General features: G+C 45.5%; 1 protein-coding gene across 2 annotated transcripts in view; it reads left to right on the top strand.

The window, feature by feature from the left end:
- Positions 1 to 25,706, top strand: part of LOC125304403 (ephrin type-A receptor 5) — a 62,441-nt gene that overhangs the window by 7,390 nt on the left and 29,345 nt on the right. For both annotated transcript variants that reach the window (XM_048258631.1, XM_048258632.1), the window contains exons 3-5: positions 4,984 to 5,647; positions 23,672 to 23,827; positions 24,706 to 25,041. In XM_048258631.1, coding sequence (XP_048114588.1) covers positions 4,984 to 5,647; positions 23,672 to 23,827; positions 24,706 to 25,041 — 1,156 coding nt within the window. The remainder of the gene's footprint in view (positions 1 to 4,983; positions 5,648 to 23,671; positions 23,828 to 24,705; positions 25,042 to 25,706) is intronic.

Consider the following 25,706-nt stretch of genomic DNA (forward strand, 5'->3'; position numbering starts at 1 on the left):
GTGTGTGTGTGTGTGTGTGTGTGTGTGTGTGTGTTTCTGAATGCGGCCGTACCTGCCTACAGTGTGTGTGTGTGAGTGTCTGGAAGCGGCCATGCCTACCTACAATGTGTATGTGTGAGTGTGTGTGTGTGTGTATCTGGAAGCGGCCATGCCTGCCTACTGTGAGTGTCCACCATGCCCTGGTCTTAGGGGAGCCATAATAATGACAGAGAGAAAGAGAGAGACAGGGACAGAAAAGTGCAGTGGAGATAGAGATAGAGAGAGAGGGAGAGGGAGAGGGAGAGGGAGAGAGAGGAACTCAGTAGGCAAGAGATGAGAGAGAGAGGAGAGAGAGAGAGAGAGAGCAGTGGAACTGGACAGAGAGAGAGAGAGACGGAGTGGGGAAGAGAGGAACTCAGTAGGGTGAGAGATGAATGGATGGATAGAAAACAAAGTGATAGAGGGGGAGTAGCGGAGGAGAAGAATGGCTGCATAGAGGATGTGCCGAGGAAGAAAGGAATGGAGGCCGAGCTGTCCTCAAAGATGCCTGTTGGGAAATGAAACCCTGGATGCAATACGGATTTCATCACACTTCCCTACAGTTACAGACAATACTAATACAATGCAAGCACATAGATGGGGTCCTTTAGAAATGTAGTTTGCACCAGAATGGTAAACTGTGCTGTTTTTTTTCATGATTATGGACACTACAGAGAGATGCCTGTGTGAAAGATAGGGAGGAATTGAGCCCCATGACTGTGAGTGAGTAATGAGTAAAATATAGTGATAATCAGTCTCAAATGGCATTGGTACATAAACTCACATAGAAATGAACCACTTTTGAAGCAAACTGCGCACATATTACATTCTTTAAATTTCCCTCGAGATATTTTAGATGCGTTCTGTCTGTTGTATACAGCTCTCAGGTGACAGATGCCATTCCATAACTGTCAGCGTTTGCGTGACAGAATATCCAATAGGGTTCAGACAAGGTTAATATTTATGACAGAGAGAGAGAGAGAGAGAGAGAGAGAGAGAGAGAAAGAGAGAGAGAAAGAGAGAAAGAGAGGAGTAAGTGTACTATATCCAACCTGAGGCCTGCAGAGCCATGCTGGTCCCAGTGTAGGGAGACAAATCCTATTAGAGATGATCAACCAGGGGCCAGGAAAAGGTTGGACGCGGCTTACAGACAGCTTCCTCAGGCTTCAGCAAGAACAGAGGACTGGAGGACTGAAGAGGCTATTTGGAAAACAAATACAAAAACATCTCATGTCAATATCAGTAATTACTGTTATTTGCAAGAGTAATTGGGAAGGAAACATCCTCATTAAGTATGCCGTAAATCTGGAAGTGTTTTTGCTAAATATTGAGAGCACTGTACTGTACTGTACAATGATTGACTTTAACCACATTCAATGATAACTTGTCCAAGAAAAGAGAGATGCAGATTATTTATAGTATGCATTTAATTAAAAGTAACATTTTCATGTATTGCCTCTGTGACAGTCTAGTCTAGACAGATTTATGGCAGAACAAGTAGGCTGCCTTTGCAACTGGATGTGTGAAGCATATTGAAGTAACCATTAAAGTATGTTGGTGAGGCACTATATTTTAAACTGGATGCACATATGTACAGTATGTACAATGCCCCTTTGAAAGCTGCATGATGTGGACTAACTCTTTGAAAGCCGTGCATGTGTTTGCCATTGTATCCGCCAGCGTGTTTATGTCCTTAGAGAATGTGTTCCAAATCACTTTTTATTTAAATCCACCGTGTTTTATTATGTGCCCAAGCACCCATGTTATCATACAAGATTTTAATAACCGACAGTGCTCTGCATGCGTTGGACTGGCCGTTATTTGCATGCAGACAAGCCTGTGTAATTTACTAGATCATAGTCGCGTGGACTTGAACACATTATGCTAATATGAAAGGAAGCCATTTGCTGTGGTTCACAGAGATGCTTTATAACTGTGTCGTCTTTAACGCGATGCATTAAAGCACCTCGGCCGACTGCGCGAGAGAAAGTCCTGTGTTTATCACGGGGAGGGGAAGCATGAATGAGTTTCAAAGAGCCTTAATGGGACAGACGAGCACGTGGCTGCCTGAAATAAATGGAGAAGTTGCCATGAATGGCAGCAGAGAATCTGCTAATGCTGTATTCTGTTATTTATGTGACATTTTTACACATGCACACAAACGTTATTTGTGTGACATTTTTTGCTTAGAGATGTGGTTAAAAGGATACGAGGATAATTGAGAAAGTGTGCAGTGTTTTGAAATGTGGATGTGCATAATTTGATCATGGGCGATTGCGTATATGTGTGATTTGAATTGCATAAGCTTAATATGGCACCTGAAAATGGAGTGAAAGGTCACACTTTATTGTTTTATTTAGATTTCACACTTGAAATATAAATTATGGTAAAATATTTATGCACTTGTTCAAGCATATATGCATAGATATTTGGGCTTATGAAAAGCTTAACTTCCAAGCACATCTTGAGAAAAAACACTCAAAGCTTGGCTCTCTCTGAAGCCGTTAGTGTCTTTTCATGCACAAAACCACACCACTGAGTCTTTTTGTACTGACTACTTCACATGATGGATGTGAGCTCTATGTCAGTGCATGGTGAAGTACTCTAAGAACTCTGAATAGTGTGCGTAGCATTCTGTTCTGCATTTGATCTCTGTTCAGTCTATGGCACACACTGCTGTCTCTTATAATATATGACACCACTATATTATATGTTTAATGGCCTGCATGACCATCATGGAGAGTTTTTTTGTATACAAAAAGATTATTGGTTTAGACCCGTCTTTACTGAACTGAGATTTTGGAATGCATCCAGAGCTGTCTTTCCCTTCATCTGCCCCTGGAAGGTCTGCGTCGGGACAAACTAGCTTCGGTTTAGAGCAACGCACATGGAAAGAGTTAGCCTGAAGTTGGGCAGTATTTCTATTAGTGAGGGAGTCATGCAACCTCATTTCTTTTGCATTGAGTGTCAATTCTAATTGGATTCTAGTCATTTTGGCTTCTTGGTTTATTTTACTTTCCAAATAGTACACTATTAATATTTACATAACAACTATTTTAGTTTTTTTAACCAGTTTTATTTTTTTTAATTATTTATCACAATTATTATTATTATTATTATTATTATTATTATTATTATTAGCAGTAGTACTAATATTTCTACATATTCTTTTCTCTGTTCTTATTTTATTATTATTAATTCTACTATTGTATTTATCATTCTTATTATTTTACTTGTATTTTTCATGTGGAAAACTAGGGGTTTTCTCTCAATGCGTTTCCTCAGGCATTTAAAAAAAATATTCAATACATATACCATTTTGGCCACGAGAACAACTAATAGGCTAATATGTAGCTTTGATGTTCAATAATAATGCCATATAAAATTGTATTTGCCTTTCTCATCTTAGTGACACATTCACAGATTCACTGATCCATTTTTCTTATGCAAGATCACAAAATAAGTTATACTGTATGGAGGAATTATTCAAATATGAATGGATCTAGAAATGAAAGGAAATTCTCCTTCGAACCGATTTTGACTGCTTGCAGTAGTTGAAAAAGTGAACGTGAATGAGTAAAAAAAGATATTTACTTGCACTGATGCTTTTGCTGCTAAAAAGAAATTCTGAAGAGAAAGCTGCTCTCTTTCAAAAATAGTGTTTTTGTACGGTGATGTCACTGAGAACTGTCTCATATTATCAGCCTGAAAAGTTCAGAGCCCCAAGCAATGTCCACTCTGTGAGTCTCCCGTTACAAAGCAGACACTGACACAATGCCAAGGTAGGGCCACTATACCCTCCGCCTGAGCAGCCTGAGAAAGCAGGAGCAAAAACTAAAGGAGACACAGGGGGAATCAAAAAAAGGGGGAGAAAGAAAGAAATAGAGAAAGAAAGAAATGAAAGAAAAAATGAAAGAAAGAAAGAAAGTAAGAAAGAAAAAAGAAAGAATGAAATATCTACATTCTGACTGAATGCCTAACATTCTAGATCTGAATAAAGTATCTATCTAGCTAAATATATATATATATATATATATATATATATATATATATATATATATATATATATATATTGAAGTAATGAACCTATGTGTTGTCAGTCACTTTCGAATGCTGTGAGAACAGTGTCCAGTATATCTTCAGTTTATCTCCAAAAGGTCTGTTTTTACTCTGGGAAATTCACTCATGCCCTGGAAATACTGAGACAGCCAAAATGTGACAAACTGTCCTCTTTTTCTGAAAACATTTGTATAGTTGTTATTATCCTTTGTGTATGAAGGCAGATGCTCTGATTCTCTAGAATTAGTTGTCATAACAGAACAATAATTTTCAAATCTACTATCCCTTATCTGTGTACTAGCTCTGTGTGTAATTGTATATTCACTTTTTGTCTGTGGATAAAAAGAAGGTTGAGTCTGACAAATAAGAATAGAAGCAGTTCGACAGTTTCGACAGTTTTTCGACTGGTGGTGAATTTGAATGCTTCCTGGAGGGGTTACACACCATGGGTGTTAGGCCAACTCTGGCATTAGTCTCTTTGTCTCCTTTTACATCATCAACTTATACCTACCTAGAAAAAGCCAAAATGGCGGTCAGCTGTAAAACGATAGAAATATAGATATATAGATACAGTTGATAGATAGATAGATAGATAGATAGATAGATAGATAGATAGATAGATAGATAGAAATAATTGTCATTGTAAGCAGACCCAACAAAAAAACTAGAGGTGAAGCTCCATTTGGTGTATAGGGAAATGTCTTAATGTCTTAGTTTTAAAAATGTACACAAGTTAATGATAATATAATAACACTAATACAATAAAATAATAATCTGCCAGAGCTCTACCGGATCCCCACCACGTCTGGCCCAGAGTCAGCTGTTGTCTGGCTAATGACTATCACTGCCTAATGGCTATCTGTAATCACTGCCTAATCCTTGTTCCTTGTGCCATTTCTCCCACAGTGGGAAGAGATCGGAGAGGTGGATGAGAACTACGCCCCCATCCACACGTACCAGGTGTGCAAAGTGATGGAGCACAACCAGAACAATTGGCTGCAGACCAACTGGATCCTGAATGAGGGGGCGCAGCGTGTGTTTGTGGAGCTCAAGTTCACGCTGCGCGACTGCAACAGCCTGCCCGGCGGCCTGGGCACCTGCAAGGAGACCTTTAACATGTACTACTACGAGTCCAACGACGAGGAGGGCCGCATGGTGCGCGAGAGCCAGTACACCAAGATCGACACCATCGCCGCTGACGAGAGCTTCACCGAGCTGGACCTGGGTGACCGGGTCATGAAGCTGAACACGGAGGTGAGGGACGTCGGCCCGCTGACCAAGAAGGGCTTCTACCTGGCCTTCCAAGACCTGGGCGCCTGCATCGCTCTGGTGTCCGTGCGCGTCTTCTACAAAAAGTGTCCTTTTCTTGTCCGCAACCTGGCCCTCTTCCCGGACACGATAACTGGGTCGGACTCCTCACAGCTCCTGGAGGTGTCGGGGGCTTGTGTCAACAACTCGGTGGCTGAGGACGTACCCAGAATGCACTGCAGCGCAGAAGGGGAGTGGCTGGTGCCCATCGGGAGGTGTGTGTGCCAGGCGGGCTTTGAGGAAGTTAATGGCTCCTGTCAAGGTTGGTCAACATCTTCATTATTTTGCCAATGATGGCACAGTCTCCTGTGTTTGAAACACACACACACACACACACACACACACACACACACACACACACACACACACACACAGCCACTCACACACACACACACACACACACACACACACACACATGCTTGCATATATTTGGAAATGAATAAGTATGGTTTTCTATGAGTGTGTAACCTTGTTCTTTGGAATGATAATAATTCTCCATTCATTAACATTCTCTCTGTATCACATAGTTCAAGTACATTTCCCTAAAATACTACACATACCATTATACATAGCATATTTGTGTGTGATGAATAGTCACAATACAGCTTGTACAGAAATGTGACCAAAATATGCATTCATTAGGCCTTAATGTAGTTATGTTTCGTATGCGGTTTTGTTATGTAGTGGATGGTAGTGAGTGAAGAGCGGCCTAATAAAGAGAGGATGAGGCAGACGGCAGCAGGGGCAGCAGCAGCTGTTGTATGGGTGACACTTGGCCTCTCTAATGGGTTTAAGGACTCGCTGTGGAGCAGATCTCTCTCCTGCCTGTTGTTCTGCTAAGAGGCAGTGATTTCTGAAAGGCATGTCTGGCACAGGTGTCATTTGAAGACTGCAGTGGCGGGCCCTGGAGTAAGACCGCAGACTAGAGTGCTTGTTTGTTTAAGCTGAGTGTTTGTTTACGCTGCTGAGACATAAACCTTATACAGCAGCACAAAAGACGGATCATCCCTTTCAGACGCAGGCAGCGAGAGACTCATGCAGAGTCATGTTTTTAAACTCCCATGATGCACCTTAACTCCCGTGACAATTAACAGGGAGCATTTTATTTTGGAAGCATTTCCAAACACAGAGTCAAGGCCTCACACTTTGGCTGCTTTCTCAGGGATGACACATACTGTATCCAGTCATTTCCCATTAACACATAGCCAATCAGCTGCACTGATTATATTGAGGGTTCTCACAGACCTGTGTGTGTGTGTGTGTGTGTGTGTGTGTGTGTGTGTGTGTGTGTGTGTGTGTGTGTGTGTGTGTGTGGTGAAAAGACTGGGCGCTCCTGAGTGTGTGTGTGTGTGAGTGCGGTGGAAAGACTGGGATGTTCTTGTTCTGGGTGTGTGTGTGTGTGTGTGTGTGTGTGTGTGTGTGGAAAGCTGAGTGTGTGTGGGTGCAGTGGAAAGACCAGGGCACTCCTGAGTCTCTGTCTCTCTCTCTCTCTCTCTCTCTCTCTCTCTCTCTCTTGTTCTGGGTGTGTGTGTGTGTGTGTGTGAGTGCGGTGGAAAGACTGGGATGTTCTTGTTCTGGGTGTGTGTGTGTGTGTGAGTGCGGTGGAAAGACTGGGATGTTCCGGAGTGTGTGTGTGTGTGAGTGCGGTGGAAAGACTGGGATGTTCTTGTTCTGGGTGTGTGTGTGGGTGCAGTGGAAAGACCAGGGCACTCCTGAGTCTCTGTCTCTCTCTCTCTCTTTCTGTGTGTGTGTGTGTAGTGGAAAGATGGGGTGTTCCGGAGTGTGTGTGTGTGTGAGTGCGGTGGAAAGACTGGGATGTTCCGGAGTGTGTGTGTGTGTGAGTGCGGTGGAAAGACTGGGATGTTCTTGTTCTGAGTGTGTGTGTGTGTGAGTGCGGTGGAAAGACTGGGATGTTCTTGTTCTGGAGTGTGTGTGTGTGTGTGTGTGTGTGTGGTAGAAAAGACTGGGCTTCCTGAGTGTGTGTGTGTGTGTGTGTGGAGTGCAGGGAAAGACTGGGATGCTCCTTGTTCTTGGAGTGTGTGTGTGTGTGTGTGTGTGTGTGTGTGTGTGTGAGTGCGGTGGAAAGACTGGGATGTTCCGGAGTGTGTGTGTGTGTGAGTGCGGTGGAAAGACTGGGATGTTCTTGTTCTGGAGTGTGTGTGTGTGTGTGTGTGTGTGTGTGTGTGTGAGTGCGGTGGAAAGACTGGGATGTTCCGGAGTGTGTGTGTGTGTGTGTGCGGTGGAAAGACTGGGATGTTCCGGAGTGTGTGTGTGTGTGAGTGCGGTGGAAAGACTGGGATGTTCCGGAGTGTGTATTGTGTGAGTTGGAAAGACTGGGATGTTCAGTGTGTGTGTGTGTGTGTGTGTGTGTGTGTGTGTGTGTGTGTGTGTGTGTGTGGTGGTGGGCGCCTCCTGGTGTGTGTGTGTGTGATTACTAGGATGTTCTTGTTCTCCTGTGTGTGTGTGTGGGTGCAGTGGAAAGACCGGGTGTGTGTGTGTGTGGTATGGTGGCGGTGGTATTACTAGGACACTCCTGAGTGTGTGTGGGTGCAGTGGAAAGACCAGGGCACTCCTGAGTCTCTGTCTCTCTCTCTCTCTCTCTCTCTCTCTCTCTCTCTTTCTGTGTGTGTGTGTGTAGTGGAAAGATGAGGTCGCGTACTGCTTGTTCAGCTTCCTCTTGTTTGCTTCCCCAGTATTGACTGAGTGATTCCCACATGCTCTGCTGCTGAGACCTTTCTGCTTGTGTTTTTTTGTGTGTTGCAGACGAGCAAAGAGCCCAAAAGTTTTCTTTTTTTCCCCTCTCCCATGTTTATATGCCAGGAACACAGACGGCAAGTACCGGAGATCTTCATTCCGGTTGCCATGGAAACCGAGAGACCTCTCCTCAGACTTTTTGTCGTATGCAGGGTGTATGAAAATTCACAGTTCCACTCTATAGGCCTATAGGCCACAGGTCCACTCTATAGGCCACAGTTCCACTCTATAGGCTAGGCCACAGTCCCACACTATAGGTCTATAGGTCACAGTTCTAATCTATAGGCTACAGTCCCACTCTATAGGTCTATAGGTCACAGTTCTAATCTATAGGCTACAGTCCCGGTCTATAGGCCACAGTTCTAATCTATAGGCTACAGTCCCACTCTATAGGTCTATAGGCCACCGTTTTGCACTATAAATCTAACAGGCTTCTTTAGTCTGGAGTCTGGAGCCCAGACAGTCAAACCACTCAGGTCGCTGAAGCACCTTTTCACACTCTGGTGCCAAGAGAGAGTCAGGTGCTTCTTTTCAGCCTCTGAGTCTCACATGACCAACAGAAGAGATGAGAGGAGAGGAGGAGAGGAAAGGAGAGGAGAGGAGTGGAGTGGAGTGGAGAGGGGAGGAGAGGAGAGGAGTGGAGAAGGGAGGAGAAGAGAGGAGAGGAGAAGAGAGCAGTGGAGAGGAGGAGAGGTTAGGAGAGGAAAGGAGAGGAGTGGAAAGGGGAGGAGAGGAGAGGAGAGGAGAGGAGTGGAGAAGGAAGGAGAAGAGAGGAGAGGAGAGGAGAGGAGAAGATAGAGTGGCACAGAAGTGGAGAGGAAAGAGGAGACAGTAAATCCTGCACAGAGAATTTGCCTGCGAAGACAAAGCCGTGGGTATTACTGTCTGCCTTAAGTTCTAAAGACTTAATTTTCTCTCGCATGTGTGTCATGGGATGTTTACTAAGATCGAATCATAGCAGCTGGAGAGAGGACGACTGGAGAGGGGGAGTGACAAAGGGACAGGAAGGAGAGGAGGAGAGGAGAGGTGGAGAGAGAGAACGAGTGAGAGAGAAGACCGTAGAGGAAGCCGTGAGGAGATGACAAAGCGAGAGATGACAGAGAGGAGAAGAGAGGAGAGGAGGATGAAGAGGCTCAGCAAGAAGAAGGGAGAGAAGGAGGTGAAGGAAACGAGACGTCTGTGCAAAGGCAGATGAGACAGCGCATGAAGAGGAAGAGGAAGAGGAAGGTTGAAGTAAAAAAACGTAGAGCGAGGGAAAGAAGAGAAACGAGACCAATGCACTCTTCAATAGTGGCAGAGAAGGACGCCGTGTCCTTTTTCCGAGCAAAACCCCCACCGCCCGCCTCGCGTCCACGGCTCTTTGTGTGTGTGTGTGTGTGTGTGTGCCGTTGCGGCTTTGTGATAAGACTTCTCTCGCTCTGTGTGATGCTTCTGTGTTAAACGATTTCCATTGAGCTCGCCATGGGTGGGTGGGAGACTGGACGCCGCGGCCCTCTGGTTGGCTAGCCCAGAGACCACGGGTGGCTCGCCAGTGTGGCCAGGTTGGAACCCCTCATCACACACACACACACACACAAACACACACACACACACCAACACCACCACCACCAACACCACCACATACACACACACACACACCAACACACACACACACACACACACACACACCAACACCACCACCACCACCACCACATACACACACACACACACACCAACACCACCATCACCACCACATACACACACACACACACACACACACACACACCAACACCACCATCACCACCACATACAGTACACACACACACATACACATACTGACACACACACGACACCATCATCTCCACAACCACCACCAAACACACACAAACCCTTCACTGTACCTCACTTAGACACACATACAATGCCTTCCCTCAATATCCATGCATAAATGCATTTTTAGAAATGAAATTGCTGCCATTGTCTTACGCGGCAAGTTGTCCCATTCAGACAGATTGCGGCAGGGAAATGGGCGCGAGGCTAAAATGAATGGCTGCTACCGGCTGCAGCTGCGTGGCCAATGTCTTGGCTATTCATAGGCTCTCGTATATAATTGTCGTATTACTGTAAACATGTCAGTGAATGCACCTGAAAGATATAACACATCGCCGCCAACTCATTTCAGCAAACCCTAAATAGATTAAGCTGCTTCAGGAGAATGAGCAGTTTTTTTTTAGAGAGATGTGAGGATGTAAGGGCTTAAATTGGGTTTGTGAAATTGATTATTAACAGTGACAGTACATGACAGCTGCTTTTCATTATGGTTTTTAAATATTTACCCATACATTATGGTATTGTATTATTATTTTTCAGAAATTGCACTGCGTCAGTTGACTTGGACTTTTGATTATGGTGATTTGCTAACAGCAGGGTTTTATAACTGTCGTTGCATAGAGGCAGCGCAGACTACATATTTGATTTGAGGTGCATTGACTTCTGGGTGAAGGAGACGGAGGATGTTATGTGCAATTTGCATATAGTGCACAGTATGAGAACATCAAACTAGTGATGGATGCCTTTATTATTCACAGAAAGAGTAGATACTTTAACACACATCATTTGGATGTTTTGAGTCTTTGTTTTCCGTAGTCTCTCTGGCCGTCTTTGGTGCTGGGACTTGGCCGAATCCCTGGGATCCTTTGGTAGCAGGGCGTGAATGTGTATCCGTGTGTCCTCTTATATGTAGGTCACATTGCATCTGACTGGTCAGCTCTTCAGAGTTTCCCCTTCTCTCTCTCTTTCTCCCTCTCTCTCTTTCTCCCTCTCTCTCTCGCTTTCTCTCCCCCCTCTCTCGCAGGGGCGTCTCTGGGGAATGTGCTCAGATGCAGATGTGCTGTGTGTATGTGTCTGTGTGCTGTGTGTGTGTGTGTAGAATTTTGTATAGAGCTGCAGTTCATGGCAAACTTTGACTCCTCATCCGGTGAAATTTATGGCAGCAGTGGGGCCTGGTGATTAAAGACAGCTCAACACAGCCGTGTGTGTGTGTGTGTGTGTGTGCGGCAATGCGGTTAGGGTGGGTGGGGCACTGGCTGGATGCTGTCGGGGTTGCTGTTTGGGGCAATCCAATTCGTATAACCTTGTCAGGGACGACACCACAAAGACAAATCATACACACACACACACACACACACACACACACACACACACACACACACACACACACAAACACACATGCACTGCCAATTACAAATCTGGGCCATCATCCTCACTGGCCTGTAAGTGCCACAGAATGCATCAGCCAGGAGTGATGTGTAACAGAGTCAAGGGTGTGGAGTGGACCTCTGCTTTCTCTCCTTCTATTTCTCTTCTTCTCTTTCTCTCTGCTTTCTCTCATTCTCTTTCTCCTTCTCTTTCTCTCTGCTTTTTCTCCTTCTCTTTCTCTCCGATTTTCACAGAAAGAAACAGTTTGTACCAAAGGTTTTAGTGTGGACTGCTCTAGAATCTTTGGCTTGTACCATTCAGAAGGCAGTCTAGATCAGATGAGGTAATTGTTAAGAGTGGAATTGTTTAGAGTGGATAATTTTTGGGACAAACTGTGAATTGTAGTGTATGTATAATAACACCTCACTGAGGGACCTGACTTGCATGCATGTCGTTGGATCTGTTACTCTTTATTCATTCTCAAACTATCTTTCCTTCTCATGAACCCTCATAATATGTTGTATTAAATATGCTGTTGAAATCCCAGGAAGCCCATGCTGATGAATAGCCTACCTTACGTTCACCACAAATCCCTTCTGATAGTGTCAATTCAATTAGTCAAGTAAAAAAGACATCAAAGTGTTCACTTCCAAAGGACTTTCATCCTTAAAAAACCCTATAAAGCGTATCTTTCAGGACAAAATGGAAATCCCACACTGCTTTACAGAGATGTGCAGAGCAGGACTTGGCTAATTGGAGGTGGCCTGTGGGTTAGGGGCAGCGGGCTGAAAGGAAGGCTCTCTCCCCTGCAAGCAGTGTGGCTGTTCTGACCCTGTGCTAACTCTGTGCTGGCCCAGTGCTGGTCCTGCGCTGGCCCAGTGTTGGCCCTGTGCTGGCTCTGTCTGGCCTCTGTGGAGCCCTGGGAGTACAGGAGAGAAGAGGAGAGAGTGGAGTGGAGCGGAGAGCCTTTCCCTGAAAGCTCCTCATCTCCCATGATCTCCCCTGTATTTTCATTCTCGTCAGCCCTTACTGCAGGAGATGTCAAACTCGATCTGGTCATCACACTCTTCCACTGCTGTGCCCAGGGGAGGACTGAGCTGCCGTGAAACCACGGCGCCAAGATGTGGGGAGAGGCCCGGCCTTTGCAGAGCGCCGAGCGAATCACTGCGGTTTCCCGGGGCGAATCACTGCGGTTACCCGGGGCGAATCACTGCGGGCTCCCCCGCTTATCATTTTATCCCTCTCTCTCTGTACACAGTAGAGATGTGCAGGGCTTATTCCCACACCTGACACAGAGGATAGACAAGCTGTCATCATTTCTCTCTCTCCAAACAGACTCCCTCTCAAGGCAGCCCGTACTCAGCTTGTGCTGCTGCAAGAGACATAAGGAGCAGCCTTATGCTTTGCCCCAAAAAAAAAAAAAAAACAGGGAGATAGAGGTGTTGGAGTGTCAGAGTGATGTGATGGCTTCATCGCGAGGCGAATTTGCACCCTGGAAGTGCAAAGGAAAGAGGATTTTTTTTTTTTTTTTTTTTGCTGGTGTTTCCCACAGAAGAGCAGCCTGCTGCCTGCCGCCACCCTTTCATCTTCAAGGTCCTGTCTGAATCCTCTCAGTCTCGCTGCTGCTTCACCCAGACGTTCTTAAATAAGGATCAGGTTTCAGGCGCTATTGTGCACCCTGCCACTGACTGCTGCAAGGTGAAACGATGTGGCAAGTGTTCCGTCAACAGCAGATGTTGATATCACTTGGCTCTCACTTTTTTGGCAGAATACCAGAAGAAAAATGTGTCGTATAACTCTTTTTTTTTTCATTTTGATAGTGCTTTTTTTAAGTCACCCAAAAAGTTAGAGACTCGTTCTCATGTCACGCTAATGCATTTTTGAACAGCGTTTTCCAAATTCAGCACTTCTCCTCATTATGCGCCTTTGCGTTATGCAACACGACTTTTTTTTTTTATTTTTTTTTTTTCTTCTCCTTTTTTTCTCTTCCTCATCTTTCCCTGGCGTTGTTGTTGCTGTGAGAACAGCTTCGGCGTATTTCCAGAACTCGGTGCTGTGCATGCCTGTCTGCTCCCTCGCTCAGCAGAACGAATGGGCTGTGGGGGCCCACCATTTTAACTGCCCAGGGCTGTCATGACAAGTTAAGTGCTTTCTGAAGGTTAGACAGGACAGAGTGGGGTAAACTGCTACTGCGAATAAGTGCTTTCCTTTCCCATCTCGCCCAGCTGTTGGTAAAATATTGATATTTTGCTTTTATTGAAGAGCCGAGGCTACGCTTGCAAAGGAGGCTGCGCCGCCATTTGATGCCAGAGAACTCAGCTGGTTTGGGGGAATCAAAAAAAAGATGCAGCTTTGTTGCTTTTAAGCATCTGCTTTATTTTCAACGTGTTTTAATTTGGTACAGAAAGGAACATTTTGAAGCACTTTAGTGATGTGTCTCAGAAACAATGCTGTCATTTAAACCCACTTCACCTTCTTGACGTTTTCCACAGCTCCGTCGCTCTCTCTCTCGCTCTCTCTCTCTCGCTCTCTCTCTCTCGCTCTCTCTCTCTCTCCCTCTCTCACACTCACTCTCTTTTCTCCTGTTCTCCTGCCTTAATCCATGCATGTGTTCAGAGGAAGGAGGAGAGAAACATGTGGATGAGGTGTTCTCTCTCCACTACGGCCCCTGCTTCCCTTCTTCCTCTGGAGCACGGAGGAAAAGGACACTGTATGACGGACACTTGACCCTTATTGTGTTTCCTGTTTAGTCTCACGAGGGACACTGGGCTGCCAGCATCATCAGGGCTGCAGGGTCTGGGGCTTGAGTGGCGGTTTGACACGGTGTCCCATATTTAATGAAACGTATGTCGTGGTTTACATTGGCTAACGTAAACTTCAGTGACCTCTCCTGTTTGCACATGAAAAAATAAATAGCGCAGTATTTGACAATGGGACCGCTAAAGCACAATGATCAACATGGGATCCTGCCAATCACTTGTTTGCATTGTGTTATTTGTATGTATTCAATTCTGAGCAAGTTTACCCGGGGGAAGTCAAACAGGAAAAGGAATGTTTATCTTAGTTGCATTGTTGCCCATTGATATATTTTTTTGAGCTGAGATTTTGGTTGCTTACTGTTTTTTGTAATCATTCTAAAATGGTGTGTGTGTGTGTGTGAAAGAGATAGAGAGAGAGAGAGAGAAGACTGTGTGTGTGTGTGTGTGTGTGTGTGTGTGTATGTGTGTGTGTATATGTCTGGGTGTGTACAGATTGTCTTTATGCCTGGGGTGAAATAGATAATTGCCAATGTTTTGTTGCTGGTTTGTGTTTACTGTAGTCCCATTGTCAGGAAGCTGCTGAAGATGGTGTTTGTGTGTGTGTGTGTGTGTGTGTGTGTGTGTGTGTGTGTATATGTGTATGTGTGTGTGTGTGCGTCAGAGATGGTGTCTGGGTGTGCAGTAATGCACAGAGAAAATATTCAGTTCTTTATTTATGACATGAATAATGTCTGTCTAACCAGGGCACAGCTACAGAGGAGCTGCACAGAGACCCCATACATACTGCATACTACATGTACGCCTATGCTGTATAGCTATAGGTGAATGATTAGCCTATTACAAGTTCATTCACCATCAAATTGGCTTTGTAAAGGTGAAAATCTTGCATAGTGAACCTTTAATAATGTGCAATCTAAAATGGTAATAACAGGAGACAAGGCTAAAGGTGCAGCTATTTTCTTATTAGGAGAGCTATTTCTGTCTCAGTCTTCTTCTGCTGCTTCTTATCTGCTGTAGATTAAGTATAAGTATATTCACCTTATTCAGCCCCGCCCATTTTTTTAAATTCCACGTTGTCTTTAAACTTCCGGTCGGCTAGCTACGTCTAGTTAGCTTCATTGGGATAACACGGCAGAAGAGGATAGAGAGGCTAACTCACAGAACAGCCGCTCCAAAGTCAGTTTTTTCCTAACTTCAGATAGGAAAGCTGTATAACAGAAATGTCTTAAGTCACCAAAATCCTAAGTAAACGTTCCTAACTTTAGGATGACCCATAATATATGATGCCAGTCATCTCGATAGAGCTCTGCTATCTCAATCGGAAGTTCGGAGACAATATGGGCAAAGCTTGCGCCCCCATGTTTGCGCGCGGAATAAGGTGAATAAGTATATATACTTTTTTGATCCCGTGAGGGAAATTTGGTCTCTGCATTTAACCCAATCGGTGAATTAGTGAAACACAAACAGCACACAGTGAGGTGAAGCACACACTAATCCCGGCACAGTGAGCTGCCTGCTACAACGGCGGCGCTCGGGGAGCAGTGAGGGGTTAGGTGCCTTGCTCAAGGGCACTTCAGCCGCAGCCCACTGGTCGGGGCTCGAACCGGCAACCCTCCGGTTACAAGTCCAGAGTGCTAACCAGTGGGCCACGGCTGCCCAATTGGTTGTTACAGATGAAGCAATATTTCCATAAAGGGATCAATCATGTTTGCAAACAAAATAAAATGTTTGGCAAACATCACAGATAAGCAGGAATAAAAAGGACTGCAAGTTCCATGTATGTATAACACACATTATGGTGTGTGGTTTTCAAAAATCAGAAACTGTTAACTACACAGGTTCAGAATTATGAACCCAAAAGCCTTCATCAATCTGCTGCTGATGAAACGAGATCGCAAGAGTGCTTTAGTTTCCTTGGGCTTTAGGGGACTATGTCACATTTTGAACAAATCAGTTAGCCAAGGACTGCAGTCTTCAGTGCTTCTCAGAGGTTTGCTTGTTCAGAAGTGCCAATATTGCCATTAAGAATGGGCAATCAACACCATGACCATTTAGAAAGAATGGTCTCTACATTTGATGCGCCAGGTCAGCTTGGACAGCCACTGTAAAGCACTCCCTGAGCCTGCACACTGGGCAGGACAGGGGAGAGTCCATGGCTAGGTTGGGGAAATGTTCTCAATGATGGGCAATTGGGTGCCAGTGATCCGTTAGGCAGATTTCACCACCCACTAGATTGCTTTACGGTCTGATGCAGACTTAGTTGCAGCACACTGATCGTGCAGTTGGTTAGTATGCTCTCAGTGGTACATTGGTAACAATCCAGCCATATGCTAGGGTGAGGTTCTGTAGGAAGTAAAAGCACTGGAATACAGCCCAAGCTGCAAGATAGACGTTGCTTTCACTTCCTGTTTTGCTAGTAAAGGTAATGGAACCACATCTAGCTAACACATAATGGAACTACCGGTATATGGCATTCTTGTTTATGAAATTAGGCTTGTTAATTCCAGAGCTATCATTAGCAATCTGCAAATTAGCAAATCATTCTAATGTCATTTAACATTATGACGAAGCGTTTTATATAAACATTGCAGGTGTAATGTTACTTCTCTGTACACCTAGGAGAAGAAAATATGGTCACAATACAGTTACCAAGTATCTTGTGGGGTTTCTACTATCTATGGAACAAGTAAAGCATAGCAATCTTGTCAGCATTTAGTCAGTATTCCCTTGTCGTTTTCTTCTCATAATAATCACAGAAGAGGGATGAAAGTTTCATCTGCACCATTGCTACTTTCATCGTTGTATTTGGGCTCTTGCTTTTAATATTCATGGTGCATTTAAAACAAAGCAAGGCTGTTTTCTTTTTATAATTTTAAACAGCTAAAAGTCTAATGATTTCTCAGCCTTTATCCCCTAACCTTTCTGTTGTCATAATTAGCTGTTAATTGATTTGTTGGAGCATTTAAGTTCCTTCAATCTGAAAAAGCCATTAACCCTCAGAGTTTCAAGCCCTGAATCCAAGCATTATGTTTTCAATTATTGAACATCCACAATATCAAAGCACGCATGAAGTTATCTTTCTCCCCTCTTTGTGTAAATGCAAAGCCTTATCAATCAATACAATTTTGTCCCCTGAAATCTCAATGATCTGGAGCCATATTAGACCGAAGTACTCTGCTGGTTGCTAATGGGCTTCTTCACCACCACTGTTTGCTGGTGCATGTTAATTACCCATGAGCCTTTGTGTCACACATTAAGAGCTCTTCCACTGGCGGGGCATTGGAGAGACATCCTGCGTCCATTGCCCGGGGTGGGGGTCAACGAAGCGTCCACACACACACACACACACACACACACACACACACACACTGAGCATAATAAAATCTAATCTTATTTGGAGCGAAGGGGTTGGCAAAAGCCATGTACAGAAAAGTAGAGAGAAAAAAAAACTCAGCAGATTTCATGCTCTCTTCCACCCCCCCACCCTCTCCTTTCCGCACATTAGGGTGCTGCTTTACATGGGCGTAGCGCCTGGGTGGTGTGTTATGCTCTGCAGGCTATAGGTGTAAAGCTGCCTGTAGCAGCAGTGTGAGTACGGGTGTGTGTGGGGTGGGGTGTGTGTGTGTGGTGGGGTGTGTGTGGGGTGTGTGAGTGTGGTGGGGGGGGCGGTGTGGCCACCCCGCTGGGAAGATGAATCCAATAGAGACAGCTTTCCCAAGCACCCCTAGCCAGTTGGTGTGTGTGTGTGGGTGGGTGGTGAGTGGGTGGGTAGTGTGTGGGTGGTGTAGGGTGATTGGAGGGGTGTGCAGCTCATGCAAATACCGGATTATGGGGTTCTGACCTCAGCTAACCAGGAGGAGTGTGTGTGTGTGTGTGTGTGTGTGCGTGTGTGTGTGTGTGTGTGTGTTTGTGTGTGTGTAAGGGTTGGGGGCTTACCTTGGGATAGCTTCCTCATATTTCACCATGCCGTAGATATATAGAACAAAACACTTAAATGCCCTCAGTCTGTAGACTATGTAGTGACTTTGTAAAGGAGAGATGTTAGTGCTAATCTGTTAGCAGCCTGTGAACTCAGTTCATTCTCTTGCATTTTTTACAGTTTAAATAAAATCTGTCAGGACTCTAAGTTGCATAGTGTTAAAAGCAATTTCAAATTCGGGGGATGAAATCACATTTCCAATGTTATTTTTCTACACCCACATGCACACACACACACACACACACACACACACACACACACACACACACACACACATAGACAGAGAAGGCACACATGGAATAGATGAGGAGTGCCTACACTTTAGTGTGTGTGTGCTGATAGACACATAGTGTTCTCTCTATTCTATAACTCTATTCTTTTCTTCAGGTCTATTTGAGTAGTACTATTTGAAACCTTTTTTTGAGAGATTGCTTAGCATCATCAAAGAGCTGGCACTGTTCTTTCATTGTTCTACTTCCTGTCTTTGTAGATGCTGGTCATCGGTTTAAAGAGATATGCAGTAATCAGTGTAGACTCGGCTTTCCTTCTTGGCCCATCTTTGTCAGAATCATATTAACTTCAGCATTGACGGCTGTATGCCATTAGTGCTTTTCTTGCTTAGCAAATAGTTTCCCCCTCCTCTTATTGGGCATCAGCCAGCACGACACTTTGTGTACATCTCTATGTAAATTTCTCCAGAGGCAGGGAATGTAAGTCCTCATACATATTTCAGCAGATTATCTTCATCGATAAGAAATGATGATACCTTACTTTGTGTGTTCCAGGTTTTCCATGGAGCGTTGTGCTGATTATAGCCATGCTTACTGTAATTATCATTTTAGCTGAACCTTGTACTGGACAGCACAATTTGGACTCTGAGCTCCAGCTCCAGCCTCTGCATGGGATAGCGAGGGGTTGAATTAGTTACGCAACGCGTAAATAGGACAGAGGAGAAATACAAGCTCACACACACGACGCCTGCCACACTCTTTGTGTCTGCAGGGGAGTCTACTGTACGTACGGGCTCCTAACAGGTCCACATGATGTCTCTGTGGAATGGGGAGCTTGCGAGGCCAGAATTTGGCATATTATTTCTCAGGTCTAATGTTGCATGACAAGAGACCAAGGTTCTGTCAAGGTGAATCAGTTTCTGGCTCTCTTTAAAGACCTTGCTTATACAGTCACGCTCCTCTCCTCTCCCCTCCTCTCTTCTCCTCTCATTTCCTCTCCTCCTCTCCTCCCCCCTTCTCTCACTCATTGTAGATTTGCATGGCAGGTCTTTTGGGAGGGACAAACTATTCCCTCTAAATCCCTCCTCCTTCCTTTCCTTTCCCCACCTCCAAAGGATTAGATCACACAACGACAAAAAACCCTTTTTGAAAAATCAAATGCAGTATGATCCCCCCCCCCAGTTATCTCCCCCGGTGACTGGGCACCGTTGAGTTGAGTTGAGTTGAGATGAGTTGAGGAGGTGTGGATGATGAGGGGGAGAGGGATCCTCCTTCAAAGCACCTCATTCGCTCCACTCGTAATACAGAAATGAGCACATCCATGAACACACCATGAAAAGACGTATTAATCTGGCAAATTAATTAAGCAGATGAAACATTCGGTAATGCAGTTGCTTGGCTACTGTGAGGTATACGTGTGTGTGTGTGTGTGTGTGTGTGTGTGTGTGGCAGCGTGATGCGTGTCGTGTGTGTGTGTATGTGTGTGTGTGTGTGTGTGTGTGTGTGTGTGTGTGTGTGTGTGTGTGTGTGTGTGTGTGTGTGTGCGTGCGTGCATGCGCGTGTGTGTGTGTGGAGATGTGCGGATGTCGTGATTTCACAGTGGATGCGCGTGTGTGTGTGTGGAGATGTGCGGATGTCGTGATTTCACCTGCGTGTAATCCAATCACAGAGCGGCGGTGCTGTTATTGCTGTTATTGCTGTTATGGCGCCCTCTGCGCGACCCCCTTATTTAATCGCTGCTCGTGCTGCGTCCATTAAGATGCTTTTAGATCATAAAGCCGCGTGTCCTCCCCTGGATTAGGAACGAGAGATGAGGCAGAGGAGGAGGAGGAGGACGAGGAAGAGTGTATGTGGTCGTGCCGTGATCCGCATCAGGAAGGACGGTGAGGTGCAAGGAGGGGGAGGAAGAGGAGGGGACGGAGGAAGAGGGGGATGAACTGAAGAGAATGTATGTGGCTGTGTCGTGATCCGTATCAGGGCATGCCAGCGTCCGCTGCACGCGGATCATGTTCACATGACGAATCGTTTAAATGACCTGCCACTAGCTGGCCCAGTGATGGGGAGTAGACTGATGGAGAGCTACCACACCAGACCGCTCTCTGTCCCTCTCTCTCTTCATCCCTCTCTCCGTCCCCATCCTTGTCTCTCTCTCTCTCTATCTCTCTCTCTCTTTTTGTCCCTCTCTCTCCCCCTCTCTCTGCTTCTCTCTGTCCCTCTTTCTCTCTCTCTCTCTCTCTTCATCTCTTTCCCTCCGTCCCTCTCTCTGTTTCACTCTGTCTCTCATACAGCTCGTCCATTGAAGCAAACCAGCGTTGATTAGGATGGTGTTTGGGGGTGGTGTTATAAGCCAGGGAGGTGGAGGTGATAACTTGTCGGACGTGTGAAATTGATGCCCTCATTTCCAAGGTTGCATTGCAGTCCACCCGTACTCAGATCTAAACCATACACCGTTGGGATGGGATGGGATGAGTGACCTTTAGCTTAGGGCACGTCCACCTCTTTTGCCATAGTTACGACCTCTTCAATAAGATTCTGGAGTATCATTTGAAGAGATGTTTTATATCCTGAAGGCACACTGAATTTATCATCTCACCAATCTGCCATCTATTGTTCTTGAGTCACACACACACACTCACACACACACACACACACACACACACACACACACACACACACACACTAATCTGTAGTTGATGGAAAATGGAAATCCCTTCCCTGGCCAATGTGCCTGTTTCAGAGCTGCTGATAAACTGCTTCTCCATTATCAAGGGGCTGTTTGAGGCCTGACATTTGAGTCGCCATTTATCACTCTCCTAGCAGGAGGTGGGTTAATGATAATTGCAAGGTCATTGTGAGCACTCTGTAATTTGAAGTGGGATCTTGTTATGGAGAGGCGCTCTGACAACCGATTATCACAGCAGCGGCAGATTTGCCTCATTTTTAGAAGTCTACAGAAGGCCTTGTTTCCAGTCGAGCAGATGTAATATGTAACACATGAATAACCTTTCCTGGGAGAAACCATTTGATTTCATACGCACCCGAGAATGGAGAGGGCTGTCAGATGAAGAGATGAGATTAAACTCAGAGTAATATTCACAGTTGAATGCAGTGAAGACTGTGCATTCACAAGCTGCATGTTAGGGGATATTGATCTGCAAAGAAAAGGGGTGTTGATGGTACGGGGATGCAGTAGATATGACTAGATTTCCAGCCATAGAATAAGGACACAGATTACATGTTTGTTTCCTGGTTCTTTTTAGTAGATGTAGTGTATAGTACTGTTGTTCTGTGTGGTCTCCTATTGAATAATCCCCACATTATAGGCTGGGGATCATGTCAGGGTGCATCATCAGACTATACTATAGGTTTGTATGATCAGAGACAAATCTAAAAATACTATCCAGTATCCTAACCACCCAAAATAAAACTTCAAACTGTTTATGGATACAGTCGAAAATAACTGCAGCATCACCTCACAGATATAAAAAAAAAATTGATTTCAGACTTGGACACGAAGGCGTTTGGCAGAAGAAAACTCGTCGGAGCCATGAGCGCAGAGCTTGGCCGGATGCCAGTCTTGGGTTGACAGATCTGCAAGTCATGGAGGTAGAAAAGTGGCAACGCCGGTTTATGGCCCGGCTTTATCAGATGACACTTTTCCCCGGCCGATGTGGCAGGCAGTGGAGAAGAGGCGGAGCAGTGATAAAGGTCGTAGGCTGTGCAATAACTTATATCCTCATTGCTTTAAAAATAAATAAATAAAAGGCAGACTATATTTCTTGGAGCAAACACAGACAAACAAGCGAGATGGATTTTTTTTTATGAACAGATGATGAAAAGAACTATGTATGTGCATTTTGGCCTGATGCTTACAGGCATACGGCTGGTTATTGGCTGCTAGGTGTAGGCTATATTTTGGCTGGCTTTGTTCCTGTTGGGCTACGGCTGAGATGAGAAAGAGTGTTAGAGCTGGTAGTCTTATCATCAATAATGGCCATAAAAAATTATGCTCTCCAGAAACATGCCCTTGTTATTTTCGATGCCATAGCAGTGTGTGTATGCTAAATGTGTGTATGTGTGTATGCTGAATGTGTGTGTGTGTGTGTGTGTGTGTGTATGCTGAATGTGTGTGTGTGTGTGTGTGCGTGTGTGTGTGTGTGTGTGTGTGTGTGTATGCTAAATGTGTGTATGTGTGTATGCTGAATGTGTGTGTGTGTGTGTGTGTGTGTGTGTGTATGCTGAATGTGTGTGTGTGTATGTGCTGAATGTGTGTGTATGCTAAATGGTTATATGTGTGTATGCTGAATGTGTGTATGTGTGTGTATACTGAAATGCATTGATAGCCTTTTCTATGCATGGGGATAAGGTGATCCGTATCCAAGCCATCCACTTAAAAAGAAAAAAAGAATCTGATATCTGGGTTTTTTTTTGGTGATGATGAGACTGATGATGGTGTTGATGATGACGGTTATAGCAATTATTCTGTAGGAGTGAATTTCCCAGGGGCGTCTCCTTGAAGTAGTTGACTATGCATTTGCTTTGCGTTTGCTTCTGCCGCAGAGCCTGTTTAAGTACGTGGAGCGGAGCGTCCTCAGTGGCGGCCAGGCGGGCGGCTGTCTCCTTAAAGTACACCAGCAGCGTTTTAATTAACGGCCTCTTGTGCAGGCCCTTGCCACCGAGACCACTGATAACCTATCCGTCTTCGCTTCCCGCCATACATTAACTGCGCGCCCTCTTCTGCAGCGTCAGGATGCCTTCAGCGCTCCAGAGACGTTTCAAAGGAGCGGCGTTTAAACGCCCGCAAACGGAAGATCTACTATCCTGGCTTTTTTCCCTCGTTTGCCAGCCACTGTGAATGTTTAATGTACGTATTGATTTAAACGCCCATTTGTCACTTTGTTCTGTCTGAGAGAGACAGTTTGGGATGAAGATGCCTGCCTGCGCTTTAGATGATAAACGGATATAGTTTTCCCCTTTATTTGGAGGTAACGGAGAAAACTTGTCAACTAGTGCTCGTGCGACTCTGATGCATAAGACACTATATAGCAATTATATGTCTATACGTTTTTGAGGGATTTAGAACGAGGTTAGTCCAAGGGGATCCTGTTTGGCTTTTCAGCTTTGTGAAGCCCTGATGTAGAAGTAGCTTATGCCTGCCGATGCGCTTGTACTTGTGTGGAAATCAAAAGAGTTGTACAGCACTATGTATGGAAATGCATCGCTATCTTAAACAAGTTGCTGGAGCAGGCGGCAGAAAACGTCATGTTCAGCAGAAAGAGGCGAGATGTGTCTCCTTATCTGGAGGCGTGGGAGTTTCCCCTCCATATATTCGACGTGCGTTTGATTGATCTCCTGGCCTTTGTGCTTCTCTGTTTGATCCGCTGCAGTGTGCAAGCCCGGGTTCTACCGCTCGGCGCTGCAGACCCAGAGCTGCAGTAAGTGCCCCCCTCACAGCTTCACCCGCGTGGAGGCCTCCACCACCTGCCAGTGCGAAGCCGGATACTACCGCCAGGACTCGGACCCCGCCAACATGGCGTGCACAAGTAAGAGCTTCCCTTGCACACAACCGACTAGTCTAACATTGTGTATTCATGTGTGTAGTGTTAACTGGAGTCATGTATTTAACATGTTAAAACTAAGAGACAGGAAATGCATGGGGAAAAACAAAAAAATATCTAATAGATGACAGAAAATGGAACTTCAAATTATTAACAAAAAACTGCTAACAAATGGGTGATTAATGTGGCATTCTTAAAGTAGCGATACAAATAAAATGGGGTTGCGTAACATTTTTCACCTCAGTGTATCACAATGTCTTTATAGTATTGATGCAGTGTGCAACACTAGTCTAGGTAAGACCCAGCAGGAGCGCTCTCAGTACAGACCCCACCTGAGACCTGTGGCCCAGCTCTGCCCTGTCTCAGATGTGTGTCAGAACGATTTGCTTTGAGCGAGCCGTTGGTTTGGCTGGGCTCAGCGTATCGACCCTACACATTAGCATGCTATTGATTTCCTGTATGTGAGGGGGATGTCCAAAGAGCTACAGCAACAAAGAAGAAACAAGAAAGCCACCTTTGGTCCCGTTAATCCATGTGTGTGTGTGTGTGTGTGTGTGTGTGTGTGTGTGTGTGTGTGTGTGTGTGTGTGTGTGTGTGTGTGTGTGTGTGTGTTGGGGGGGGGGGAGGGGGCTGCGGGCACCCTCGGCCAGCACAAAGCCAGGATTTAGCTGAGCCCCGGCAAATCGTCTGGTTGATGTGTTCTCATGCCTTGGTCGGTGTGTGGCCCGTTGTGTCTGTCTCTGTGTGTTTGTGTGTGTGCATGTGCTATATTCTGTGCTTTTCTTTGCCTGTTTGTATCATATATTTATATACTGTATCTTTGTGTGTGTTTTTGTGTGTGCGTGTCTGTTCCCAACCTCCAGAGCCTCCGTCGGCACCTCGCAACGCCATCTCCAACGTGAACGAGACCAGCGTGCTCCTGGAGTGGACGCCGCCGGAGGAGACGGGCGGCCGCAAGGACCTGACCTACAGCATCCTGTGCCGCAAGCTGGCCGGTGAGGCGCGTCCAGCGGAGCCGTGCGGGAGCCATGTCCGCTACCTGCCGCAGCGCACCGGCCTGCGCAACAGCTCCGTCATGGTGGCCGACCTGCTCGCCCACACCAACTACACCTTCGAGGTGGAGGCGGTCAACGGCGTGTCCGAGTTCCTGGCCCCGCTGCGCCAGTTCGTGTCGCTCAACGTCACCACCAACCAGGCTGGTGAGTACACAGGCTTTTCTCTGGCACGGCGACCCTCGCTCACTCTCTCCCGTAAGACATCACACAGTGTCCAGTCCTCCCTCGCTCACTCTCTCCCGTAAGACATCACACATTGTCCAGTCCTCCAGTCCTCCCTCGCTCGCTCACTCTCTCTCGTAAGACATCACACAGTGTCCAGTCCTCCAGTCCTCCCTCGCTCGCTCACTCTCTCTCGTAAGACATCACACAGTGTCCAGTCGTCCAGTCCTCCCTCGCTCACTCTCTCGTAAGACATCGCACATGGCTCTTTTCCATTAAGAGCCGGGGCTGGCCCAAGGCTTTTCCTCGGTCTTAAATACTGGTGCGCGGCCTCTGTGTTGTCTTTCCATAAGGAACATTGGGAACATTAGCTAACAATGCTAGAAACTTCTTAACAGTGATTAGCAACGACACCGCGTGCATATGTCCAATTAATTACAAGGACAACAAGTCATAACATTGTAAGAGCCTGTATCTTTAATTATTCCTCAATCATGGAAATATAAAAAGTCAGAGGCTTTACCTCAGACACTGGGGTTTTACCCCATAGTGGAAAAGGGCCAAGAGAGAGAAAAGTGACCAGTCCTCTCTCAAGCACAGCGCCATTCAGTGTTTCTTTGCTCTATTCTTTCAAAGAACCTTCTTTC

The sequence above is a fragment of the Alosa alosa genome, chromosome 12 (assembly GCF_017589495.1).
Source record: "Alosa alosa isolate M-15738 ecotype Scorff River chromosome 12, AALO_Geno_1.1, whole genome shotgun sequence".
NCBI classification, from domain to species: domain Eukaryota; kingdom Metazoa; phylum Chordata; class Actinopteri; order Clupeiformes; family Clupeidae; genus Alosa; species Alosa alosa.